The sequence below is a fragment of the Gracilinanus agilis genome, chromosome 2, assembly GCF_016433145.1.
Source record: "Gracilinanus agilis isolate LMUSP501 chromosome 2, AgileGrace, whole genome shotgun sequence".
Taxonomy (NCBI): domain Eukaryota; kingdom Metazoa; phylum Chordata; class Mammalia; order Didelphimorphia; family Didelphidae; genus Gracilinanus; species Gracilinanus agilis.
In genome coordinates this window covers 153,546,152-153,558,561 of record NC_058131.1, presented here as the reverse complement: position 1 = coordinate 153,558,561, position 12,410 = coordinate 153,546,152, and the positions used below count along the sequence as shown (strand labels likewise).

General features: G+C 41.5%; 1 protein-coding gene across 1 annotated transcript; it reads right to left on the bottom strand.

Annotated features, from left to right (window-relative positions):
• Positions 1 to 11,359: 11,359 nt before the first annotated feature.
• LOC123233402 (liver-expressed antimicrobial peptide 2-like) lies at positions 11,360 to 11,696 on the bottom strand. The gene has a single exon (XM_044659516.1). It carries the CDS (start codon positions 11,694 to 11,696, stop codon positions 11,499 to 11,501), a length of 198 nt encoding a protein of 65 aa, XP_044515451.1. The 3' UTR covers positions 11,360 to 11,498.
• Between the last annotated feature and the right edge of the window lie 714 nt (positions 11,697 to 12,410).

Here is a 12,410-nt window from a genome sequence, read left to right as displayed (position 1 = left end):
GGAGAACAGAGGATGGCTTTGATTTCTGTCTTAGTTTGTCCATTGCCTGTTTGGGCCATGACTCATTCTCAGTCAAGTCTGACTCTTTGTGACTCCTTTTGGGGTTTTCTAGGCAAAGATACTGGAGTGGTCTGCCATTTCCTTCCGTAGCTCATTTTATGGATGAGGAAGCTTTGGCAAATACAGTAAGTGACTTGCCCAGAGTCATCCAGCTAGTACGTGTCTGAGGCTGGATTTGAACTCAGGTCTTCCTGGCCCCAGGCTCAATCACTCTATTCACTAAACCACCTAGCTGCTTGGCCCTTCACAAAGTAAACCTTTAACAAAAACTTCTAGAATTGAATTCATTCAGTCAGTCAACATGTATTAAACACCCCTGTGTGCCAAGCACTGTGCTAGGCAAAATCTATTTTGACATTACAAAGAGAGCTTTGATAAAAAGAGGGCAGCTGTTACTGTTCCCATGGGGAAGGGGGAGCCCACAGTAGGAAGAAGGTCAACACGGGAGCCCCAATCCAGTTCAGTCCAATGGGTCTTTATTAATAACTGTGTTCTGGGTGATAAGACAAAAACAAAACAAAAATCCAGCCCTGTCCTGGAGGAGCTTACATTCCCCTGGGAGAATCTTCTCAGGGATTTCCCTGTTGCTAGACTCTGGCTCAGTTTCTTTCCTAAACCTTCTCCCTTCATCCCCACTCCCTAATATTGGGCCATATAGGAAATCAGGGATCCACTTGGGCCTCACACACCTAACAAGCCTGAGGCTCGTGGCAGCCTGCTGTAGGCTTTCATCTCCCAGGACATTGTAAGCCATAAAACGGAAAGGCCACGAGCTAGAAGAGAGATTGAAGGCCATTTAGTCCAAACCCTCCTGCAGGTGGAAAAATGGAGGCACAGAGATATGAGCCGATGTGCCAGAGGACACGCAACAGGCGTATAAAAGAGAATCTGGGTCCTCTGGCTCCAGATCAAATGTCCTGCATACCCTGTTTTCTTCAGTCTGTTTCTTCCAACTCAGAGCTGTAACTAGGGTGTGATGATCGGTGCTTTGCCCTCAGGTGACAAAATTTAAGAATCCCAGTCATTCTCATATTCTTTCATTGGATCGAAATAAAATTGAATTTGTCAACTAAAATAAAGAGTTGGGACTCCTCCTTTCCCCCTTAGGTGAACTCTTTCCTCATCTGATGCTTCCTTGCTCGCTCCTCTGATGGTGAGCCCAGGGCCTGACGCCCCACTGTCTCTGGCACCCCATCATAGGATCTTATGTTCCGAGGACTGAGGTCTCTCCTCAGCTGAAATGTCTTTAAAGGTTCATTTGAGACCATCTTTTTTTTCTCTTCTCACCCTGAGTGGGTGAACTGGACGGTGGTAGTTTCACCCATAGTCCAGCCACCTCTTTTGGGGGAGCCCTGGTGGCATCCCCAGGGCAAAGGGAGTTGAACGCAAGAGTTAGTGGCAGCGTCTCTAAAGAAGGGGTCAAGTTCTCTCCAGCGATCTGGATGAGAGCCAGGGTTTTGTTTGTTGAAAGGAGTTCCTCAGCAAACATTGTTTACCAGTGTTTATGGCTGCTGAGCAGGCTGGGAAGATGTCAGCACACTGTGGCTGGGGAAGACAGGGAGTAAACACCGAAGGAAACTGGTCACTGGCCTTGGCCACTCAGAGGTTTGTAGGAAATGAAACAAAACTTAGCACAGCGTGCTCCTGGGCCAGAGAGGCCACAAGCTCCAGAGGAGCTGGAGTGAGGGGGAAGGGAAGGGAGAGAAAGAGGAAGAGAGTCAGCACTCAAGTGCCTAATATATGTACTAGATGCTTTGGAAATATTATTTCATTTGATAATAGTCAGAGATCTTGGGTTCAAATCCTGCCTCCGTTACTTATTACCTGTAAGAATCCTTTAACATCTTAGCCTTGATTTCTTCTTTTGTAAGAATCGTTTAACGTCTTGCCTTGATTTCTTCCTTTTAGAGGGGCAGGGGATAGCCTCAGGTGCTCATGGGGAGGGGGGGGAGCAGCCTGGCCCCACATCCCTCTGGCTTTCTAGTAACTGAATCTGGTGAATTTTGTGCTGGGGCGATGGCAAGCGTGCCCACAGAGAGAGCTCTGAGTGCCCCTCTGGCATACAGGCCATAGGTTCACCATCACGGGGCTAGGCAGTTGGGGTTAAGTGACTTGCACAGGGTCACAAAGTTAGGCAATGTCTGAGGCCAGATTAGAACCCTCATCCTCCTGTCTCCAGGCCCATCATTCTACCTATTGAGCCACCTAGCTGCCCCTAAATCCAATTCACTCTTGAGGCAAGACATCACTGCAGGAAGTCATTGAAAACTGAAATGTCATTGTCTCTGAAAACAAAAGTCAAACAACGGCAACAACACCCCCTGTGAACTCAAGAACAATGATTTTATCCTATAAAATCCCTCTTTCTTTGGCCAGGATTGGCCTTACACGTATGCTAGGAGTTTAGAATATAGTGATAATATTTGACTCAGTTTCCTGTATCTCTTTTCTGTGAGGCTTAGTCCGTTTGCCCATCTAATGCTATAAGTTGTAAGGGTATAGAGAATCATAGGACATAAAGTTTAAAATTCAGTTCACTTTATAGATGAGAAGACAGATACCCCAAGAAATGACTTGCTCAAGGTCAGACAACAAGTTAGTGGCAAATTCAAATTTCTTTAATTCTCAGTCCAAAGCTTCTAGTCCCAGTTCTACCATTAACTCTCTAGTTGACTTTGCTTCATCTCTCTTGATCTCAGTTTCCCCAAGTGAGAAGAGGAGAACCTTGGGTTGGAGGATTTACTTGTCTCCTAGAAAGATTTGCAAAGGCACTGTCTTTGCTGTCACAGCAGGGGAGTTCTTCCTTTCCTTCTTCAACTTTGAACATCCTGTAGTATAAAAAGCAGCAGAAGTAAATTAGGGGTTTGCTGGAGTCAGCTTGCATCAAGGAGAGAGCTGATTGTTAAATTTTCATTGTAAGCCTTTATAGCTTGGAAACTACAAATGATACAAATCGGAGCTTGATTTATTGTTTTGTTGATTATCTAGACTTTTAAAAAGTGATGGAAGGGGGCAGATGGGTAGCTCAGTGGATAGAGAACCAGGCCTAGAGACAGGAGGTCCTGGGTTCAAATCTGGCCTCAGACACTTCCCAGCTGTGTGATCCTGGGCAAGTCACTTGACCCCCATTGCCTACCCTTACTACTCTTCTGCCTTGGAGCCAATACACAGTATTGACTCCAAGATGGAAGGTAAGGGTTTAAAAAAAAAAAAGTGATGGAGAAAATGTTCCTAATGCACATAAAACCTAAAACTGTGTCGTGGGTATATTTTTCCAACTGGGAGAGCCTAGTGGTTAAACCTTTAACAACACTGGGTAGATGGGCAATTAGTTGCATACTAAGTTGGGGCTCTGGTATGTGGGAGAGACTGTTCTAGAATGGGTGGGTGGGTCAGGAGTGCTAGAGTATATTTTCCTCTTCAAAAATACATAAAAACCAGACACTTCCAAGCGGTGGGATCCTGGGAAGTCACTTAGCCCCATTTGCCTGGCTGGCCCTTGCCCTTCTGCCTTAAGAGTTGTTACTGAAACAGAAGGAGAGCGTTTAAAAAAAAAATACACCAAACCCCACAACCTGCCCATGACCGTTAGCTTGCTCGTCTCCTCACTGCCTCTCCACAAGCTGCTGTGAAGCTTAAATGAGGTGATGATGGATAGAAACATATTTTGAAATTTTGCGGTTCTCTCCGTCCACCTTTGGCAGCCTTACAGGAGGGGCTGGACAAGAGGAGCGTAGTTGTGGGCAGGTGATTGTCATCATTGGAGAAAACATCCCAGTCAGCAAAAGCGCAGGTCCGACTGCGTATTGGACAGCACATCCGGGAGCTATTGTCACTGCTACATTTGTCGTTTCACAACTGCTGGCGGTTATTTTGTTAGAATAAACATGTCCCCTCATAAGCTTGGCAGCAGTTATGACAGAACGCCTCTGGTGAGCTGGGCTTGGAAGGAACTGGCAAATTGAGACATGGGGGAAGGAACTTTAGGGGACAGCAAAGTACATTTTTATGGTTGTACAAGCATGAATTCTCCTCTTTGTGAGAGGCAATTTCATGGATCAAACGGTGCTTCGGATCTGAAATCAGAAAATCTAGTTTGAATCCTGCCTGTTATTTACTGCTTGTTTGACTTTGGGCATCTAGATGGTACAATGGATGGAGTCAGGAAGAACCGAGTTCAAATCCAGCCTCAGACACTTACTGTGTGACCCTGAGCAGGTCACTTAACCTCGTTTACCTCAGTTTCCTCATTTGCAAAATGAGCTGCAGAAGGAAATGATACAACACAACACATCACAGCAGCAAGAGGTAGAAAGAGAAACACCATTTAAAATCACCCTAGACAATATAAAATACTTAGGAATCTATCTACCAAAACAAACACAGGAATTATATGAAAATAACTACAAAACACTTTCCAAACAAATAAAACTGGATCTAAACAATTAGAAAAACACTGATTGCTCATGGGTAGGACGAGCTAACATAATAAAAATGACAATTCTACCCAAATTAATTTACTTATTTAGCACCATACCTATCAAACTACCAAAAAACTTTTTTTACTGAATTAGAAAAAACTATAACAAAGTTCATCTGGAATAACAAAAGATCAAGAATATCAAGGAAAATAATGAAAAAAAATGTGAAGGAAGGGGGCCTAGCAGTACCAGATATTAAACTATACCATAAAGCAGAGGCCATCAAAACGGTATGGTACTGGCTAAGAGACAGAAGGGAGGATCAATGGAATAGATTTGGGATAAGTGACATCAGCAAGACAGTGTATGATAAACCCAAAGAGCCCAACTTTTGGGACATGAATCCACTATTTGACAAAAACTGCTGGGAAATTTAGGAAATGATAAACCATTCCAGTATTTTTGCCAAGAAATCCCCAAATGGGGTCATGTCCAAAGTGTTGGACATGAATGACAACTTCCCCTCTCTGGGCTTATTTCCTCATTTGCAAAATGAAGGGAGAATTAGATCATTTAATTCTGATTATTGAGACCTCACTCTGTCTCTCTAACTTTGGTTTTTCACTCCGGCAAGTTTTTGCCCTGATAATGAACTCATACTCTACTTCTCTCCTTTCCTCTCTGTTCTATCCCTGTCTATATATCCCCCAGCCTCACCACCTTCCACCTCCTGCTTTCATCCGTCATTCAGCTACCTTTATTAAGCACCTACTATGTGCTGGACACTTGCTATGCCGTAGAAATACAAAGAAAAGCCCCAAACCAGCCCCTGCTCTCAAGGACCCAGAGAAGCTGAAATTGCTCCCAGACAGTCCTGTCTGGTGACCGACTGACTGACTGCTCTGTTGCTCCATTCGCCAATCCTGTAATTTCACAGATCGAGACGCATTTCCTTGGCCACCACTTCCCCGTACAGCTCGGTCCTGATCGCTGAGAATAATGGATCCTCTAAAGTCGTGCCATGTATTCAAAACTGCCCTGGTTTAAGTCATAATTATATAAAGAATGCGAGTTGTTGTAAAAATACAGAAAATGGGAGGACAGGATGGAATTCGCACGATGGACCAGTCTAAGGGAATTTACTCTTCACATTTTTTGGGAATCTATTTAGAAGTTCAAGGCTTACAAAACTTTGCATGTTATCACATTTGCCTTGAGGGGAAGCGTCTCTTATATTTGTATTTATTTTCCCAGTGCCAAGGCTAGTACCTCCTACATAGTAAACCCTTAATGAATGCTCAGTCACTCTTCCATTCATCCATCTCTAATCCCTTGTGGCTCTAAATCTCTGATTTTGCTATTTTTAAGGTCCCGTCTGCCTCTAGCAAAGCTGTTATTTGAGCAGGCTGCCGTGCTAGCAGTCTAAACACAGGACAAGAGACACCTGCTTTGTTGCCCCAAGAAAGAATCATTAAGAAGCTGACATTTTGGGATCCGCACAGGCAGGGAGACAACATAGTATATTGAATAGAGCACTCCACTAGAAGTCAGGAGACCTGGATTCAAATTCTACTTTTGTCCTGATTATTATGCCATTTAACTTTTTTCTTTTTCTTTTTTTAAAAACCCTTACCATCCGCATTGGAGTCAATACTGTGTGTTGGTAATAAGGCAGAAGAGCAGTAAGGACTAGGCAGTGGAGATTAAGTGACTTGCCCAGGGTCACACAGCTAAGAAGTATCTGAGGCCAGATCTGAACCAAGGACCTCCCATCTCTAGCCCTAGCTCTCAATCCACTGAGCCACCCAACTGCCCCCTTAACTTATTTTTTTAAATAAATTATATATATTTTATTTTATATTTAACAAGCCATTCAAACTTAATTTTCTTTCTGTGAAGATAATAATACATTCACTGGGACAGCTAGGCGGCCTAGTGGATGGATAGAATGCCAGGACCTGGGTTCAAATTTGATCCCAGGCACTTCTAGCTGTGTGACCCTGGGCAAGTCACTTAACCCCCATTGCCTAGCCCTTACCTCTCTTCTGCCAAGGCAGAAGAGAGGTAAGGGCTAGGCAATACATGGTATTGATTCCAAGAGGGGAGGTAAGGGTTTAAAAAAAAAAAAGAGTTGTTATTAAGACAGAAAATAAGGGTTTAAAAAATAATAATATAATCACTGTCTGCCTTCTGGACTCATTGCAGAACATGCTTTGTACAGATTAAAGTGCACAGAAATATGAATTTTTAGGGCAGAAGCACTGCCAAAAAGCTGGCTTTGTATTTCCTGGGGAAGTCCTGTCACTAGGCAGTTTCCAGGGTCTTAAGTGGTTGCCGGTACCCTTTACCCGCCTAGAAAAGCAAAAGGGGTTGATCACTCTGCATGCCCATTCGGTTGCCTTGCCACGCTCCCATGTGGCTTTGAGCTTTACACAGGACCTTTCCCGTAACCCCAGGAAATAAGTTGTACCAATAGGATTGTCCCTCATGTGATCGTCGAGGAAGCTGAGACTCAGGAAGGTTCCCAAACTCACACAGCCAGAAAGAGGCAGAATTCAGGCAACAAATATTCATTAAGTACCTACTATTAGGGGCAAAGCTAAGTGCTGGGAATCCAGAGAAAAGCAAAAAATAAAAAACAGTGTCTGCTCTCAAAGAGCTCACAGTGTCGCTGGGGAGGCAGCCTGCAAGAGCTTGGGACAAATAAATAAGCTATAGACATGATAAACTGCAGATAACCAGCAGGAGGAGAGGAGAAGGGAGGGAGCGAGGTGGCTCGGTGGATGGAGAGCCAGACCTGGAGATGAGAGGAAAGTCTGGCCTCAGACACTTCCTAGCTGTGTGACCCTGGGCAAGTCACTTGATCCCCATTGCTTAGTCCTCACCACTCTTCTGCCTTGGAGCCAATACACAGTATTGATTCTAAGATGGAAGGTAAGAGTTAAAAAAAAAGAAGGAAAGAGCAAAGGGAAAATGGTGCAAAAGAATACAGAAAAAACTGGTAATGTTTAGAATAGAAACTGTAAAACCATTTGTGGCTCAAGGCCTAACACTCTTTAGTTCAGCATTTCCATTTTTCCTGAGCCAGATCTCCAGGGCCCAGATAATACATCCCCTTCTTCAACATACACGACAGAATGACACAACGGGGAGCAGGGAAATTGGCTACACTCTGTCTAATATGAACATTAGGTGCTAGGACACAAGTTGGGGTGGAAATATAGACCCACAGAATGTTAGAGCTGGATGTAACTTTAGAGATCACATAATCCGACCCCTCTTTAGCAATAACTAAAGAAGGAAGATTCTTTCTTGTAATTGACTTAAGTCCCTTGGAATCCAACAAACATTTATTAAGCTCCTACTATGTTCAAAGGACTGTAGTAGTTAAGGGTGACAGACAAAAATGAGACCATTCCTATTCTCAAAGAGCTTACTGTGAATAGAAGCTTGGCTCCATTCTTTCCTATTCTGACTCTCCTTTAAGAAAATGAAGGGGGCAGCTGGGTAGCTCAGGGGATTGAGATCCAGGCCTAGAGACGGGAGGTCGTAGGTTCAAGTCTGGCCTCAGTCACTTCCCAGCTGTGTGACCCTGGGCAAGTCACTTGACCCCCATTGCCTACCCTTACCACTCTTCTGCCTTGGAGCCAATACACAGTATTGACTCCCAGACGGAAGGTAAGGGTTTAAAAAAAAAATGAAGCCAGGTGGTGTAGTGGCTAGAGTGTAGGTTTAGAATCAGGAAGACTCAGCTTCCTGAGTTCAAAACTGGTCTCAGATACTTCCTAGCTGAATAGTCTTAGGCAATTCACTTAATTCTGTTTGCCTCAGTTTCCTCATCTGTAAAATGAGCTAGAGTAGGAAATGGCAAAGCACTCTAATATCTTTGCCAAGAAAATCCCATGGACAGTATGGTCCACAGGGTCAAAGAGTTGGACACGACCGAACAACAACAACAAATGTCACATTGCCCATCTCTAGGCCCTCATGTCCCTGCCAGAGGTGGGAAGCATGCTTCACCAGCAATCTTTTAGAGTCATGATTGGTCATAGCTTGGATCATAGTTCTTAAATCTTTTATAGTTGTTTTTCTTTATAGTATTGTAGTCATTGCATAAAATATTCCCCTGGTTCTATTCTCTTTGCGCTGTATAACTTCTTACAAGTTCTGAATTCATCTCTTTTGTAATGTCTTATGGTCACGTAATATTGTTCTATCAAATTATATTCTTATACTATAACTTGTTCTATCTAATTCTCTAATTGATGGTTTGTAGTTCTTTGCTACAATGAAAAGAGTGCTATATAAATATTTTTATACGTAAGAGTCTTCCCCTCTTTTTTTGGTCTCTTTGGAGTACAAGCCTAGTAGTGGTCTCTCTGGGTAAAACGTTATCCACAGGGGCAGCTGGGGTGGCTCAGCAAAAAGAGTCAGGTCTGGAGACTGAAGGTCCTGAATTCAAATGTGAACTCAGATGTTTCCTAGCTGTGTGATCTTGGGAAAGTCACTTAACCCCAACAGCCTAGTCCTTTTTGATCTTCTGCCTTGGAATTAATTGATTCTAGGATAAGAAGGCAAGGAGGATTTTAAAAAAATCATACACAATTTAGTACTTTTTGGGTCACAGTTCTAAATTGTTTCCAGAATGGCTGGATTAATTCAAAGTTCATCCTTCTGTGCGCCTCTGTATCTATCTTCTTCAAATTCCTCTAATAAGACTAATTTTCCTCCCTTTTTTTGGTCATCTCTTCCAATTTGATTGGAATGAGGTAGGCAGAGTCAAAAAGCACTTATTAAATATTAACTACTTGTCAAGCATTATACTAGATGTTGTTGTTGTGCTATTTCAGTCATGAAATGTTCACACTAGCTAGTAGGAGTCTGTAGCTGGATCTGAACACAGGAAGATGAGTCTTCCTGATTCCAAGCCCAGTGCTCTAGCCACTGTGCCACCTAGCTGCCCATTGTAGGTTCAAGAATACAAAGAAAAAAGAAGATGATACCTCCACTGGGGATTGGCTTGTACCTTTTTCTCTGCCTTAATGAAGGGACTAGTGTCAGGAAGACTCATCTTGCTTTACAATCCTTTATGATCTTTACAATCTCCCAGACAGTTGCTGGAGCACTGAGAAAAGTGAAGATCCCCCAAAGAAAGGAAACTCGGGGAACCCCAAATGGGAGGATATAGAGCAAAATGGTAACCTCTTTCATATCTGATTCTGGGGATCAATCAGTTGATCAGTCAAAGCTTGCTGCTTACCTGTAGATCCTTTTAACAAGATGTGTAGGCTTCTCGAGGGTAGAGACAACTTATCATTTTATTTTTGCCTTTCCAACTACCTGAGTGATAGGAATAATAAGTTTAGAAGAGGAAAATATCAATGTGGACCAGTGACAATTAAGGAAGGTTTCCTGAGGAAGAATTTAACCTGGGTCTTGGAGAATTTTGAAAAGTAGTGAGGAGGTTGACTTTTGGCTGACTACATGATCAAAAACAGGCAGAAGAATGGAATATACATGACATATTTGAGGCGACAATAAATAGTTCTGCTCGAAGATCAGGTTTCAAAGTTGGTTGGGACCACAAAGATTGCCAGGCTAATTAGTGATTGATTTTTTTTTTTTTTTTAGTGACCGACAGGATGTCTTTATTTGTACATGAATCAAGTCCCTGTTTTACACTTGTTTTACCCAAATTATTTAGGCATATGGTATTTTCAACCAAAACTTAAAACTATATACTGTGAGTTTTATTTGTTGCAATACACTTAAATTTCAAGGGATAGTTTGGGGCTCAGAAGTTAGGATTTTAAAGTCAATATGTGCATTTCACGTAATAAAGCTGTTAATGGTGAGCAAAGTATTATATATTAACTAGATTTTTCCACATCTGTATAGTATATTCTATGTATTTTGTGGTATTGAGATTATAGAAAGTTTAGAGTGTCTGAAACATGCATTTAATGTGTATTTTTAAACAAATTTATGGCGATTAAAATATTTGGAGAAAAGGGTATCACATTTCAATTTGTAAAGATCTTTTTAACTACTGTGTCATTAAATGCTTTGTATAATGCAAAACCATAACTGGAAAAAACTTAAGTTTAATAAATATCAAATAGATTTTTCTGTATTAAACTTTATAAATGCTGTGCTGTTTATACTTCTATTTTTTCCTCCTAATTTGGGTTCTCATTTTATATTTTTGCACTGGGCTTAAAGATCCATGTCCTTTGAAAACATTTCAGTAGGCATATTTACCTTAGCACAAGCCTTATGCATGATTATTGTAGGATCCATGTGCTCATGTGGATAGAAATTAAATTATTGAAATGAATGATGTACAGAAGTCTTAGCTTTCTGAGCTTTGTTTTTGGAGTAGGAATTGTCTCAAGGACAAATTTAATAGATTTTTCTTTGAGTTCCCTCTTGGGGATAATTAAAGAAACTTGGATATATTTCTGGGGAGGGGGTGGGTGGGAACCAGGATTACCAACTATGACTTTGTCACTGGAGAGATGGGGTGAAAGGCTAATGTTCTACACACAGATTTCAAAATTATAGACTTTTGATTTAAATTTTAACATTCTACCAATATTATTATTCTTTAGTATATTAGTGACCCCCTCCCCAACTTCTGAGACCAAAAAGTTTCTCCAGCCTATTGTAATTCCAAAAAAGAGATTTTTTTACATCCCATATCCCCAAAGCTTGAATTCCAGATTTGTTTCATTATTAAGAAAAACAATTTAATTTAATTTTTCAAACTTAAGCAATAATACATATAAAAATACAGACTCTTAAATTTCTCAAGTTTAAATGTCTTTATCCACATGCCCATTCTCAAAGAATGGGGGGGTGGGGTGTCTTAAGTTAAGGTATGCATCTACCTTTAAATATTAAATAGTAAAAGCTTCACAGATATCTTCAGTAAGATATACAGCTAATAACCAATATTCCATAGAACGGAGCATTGTTGGATGTAGCTGCTTTCTTCTCTTTTCTTCAGTAAATATATTATTCTTGGATCATATTGAGTGAACAACGTCTTTTCCTGCATAGTCTTGTGATACATTCAGAGTCATCACGACAGGATGCCCCTATGGGCCTGAGGGAAACACCTTTCCAGAAGGGAGTCATCCTTCTTAGTCTTCTCTGGACTGATCTCTGTTGAGGCAGTGGAGATGAAGCCACCCACGTGACAATATAGAGCATAATCTGTCTGTGGTCTCAGGAGATGCTTCTTCTTCCAGTTCGAGACGGCAACTGCCAGTGATTGATTTTGTAACCTCCTGGACCATGGCACACAATCTTGGCAAAAGAAGGGGTTTTTACAGATGAGGAAACTGAGGCAAATGTTTTTTTAAAATTTTTTTTAGTAACTTGCCCAAAGTCACACATCTTTTGTATGTTTTTATTTTTATTTTGAGTATTTTCCCATAGTTACATGTTTCATGTTCTTTCCCTCTCCCCAAATCGCCCCAACCCCCCTTAGCCAATGCACAGTTCTACTGGGTTTTACACGTATCATTTGATTAATACCTAATTCCATATTATTGATAGTTGGACTAGAGTTATCACAAGGTCACACATCTAACATGTATGAGTCTGAATTTTAACTCAAATCTTCCTGATTCCAGACATGGCGCTCTGTTCACTGGACAACCTAGCTGCCAATTTCATCGGTAAGTTATAGAAAATGTAATGTCAGTGGGTACATGAAATCTTTGGAATCAGCAATCCTGGCTTGAAATCCTTTTTTTTGATTTTTATTACCCGTGTGACCTTGGGTAAATCCTTTAATGTCTCTGGGCCTCGATTTCCTCATTGTAAAACGAGGGGGTTGAACTAGATGTCTCCCAAAATCTAAATATATGATCCTATGAGTCATGGAAAGATTTTGAGCAGGCAGCAAGGGTGATCTGACAA

Excerpts from the sequence above, each read along its gene's own strand:
- LOC123233402 (XM_044659516.1), bottom strand. The coding sequence starts at position 11,696 with ATGCTCTATATTGTCACGTGGGTGGCTTCATCTCCACTGCCTCAACAG.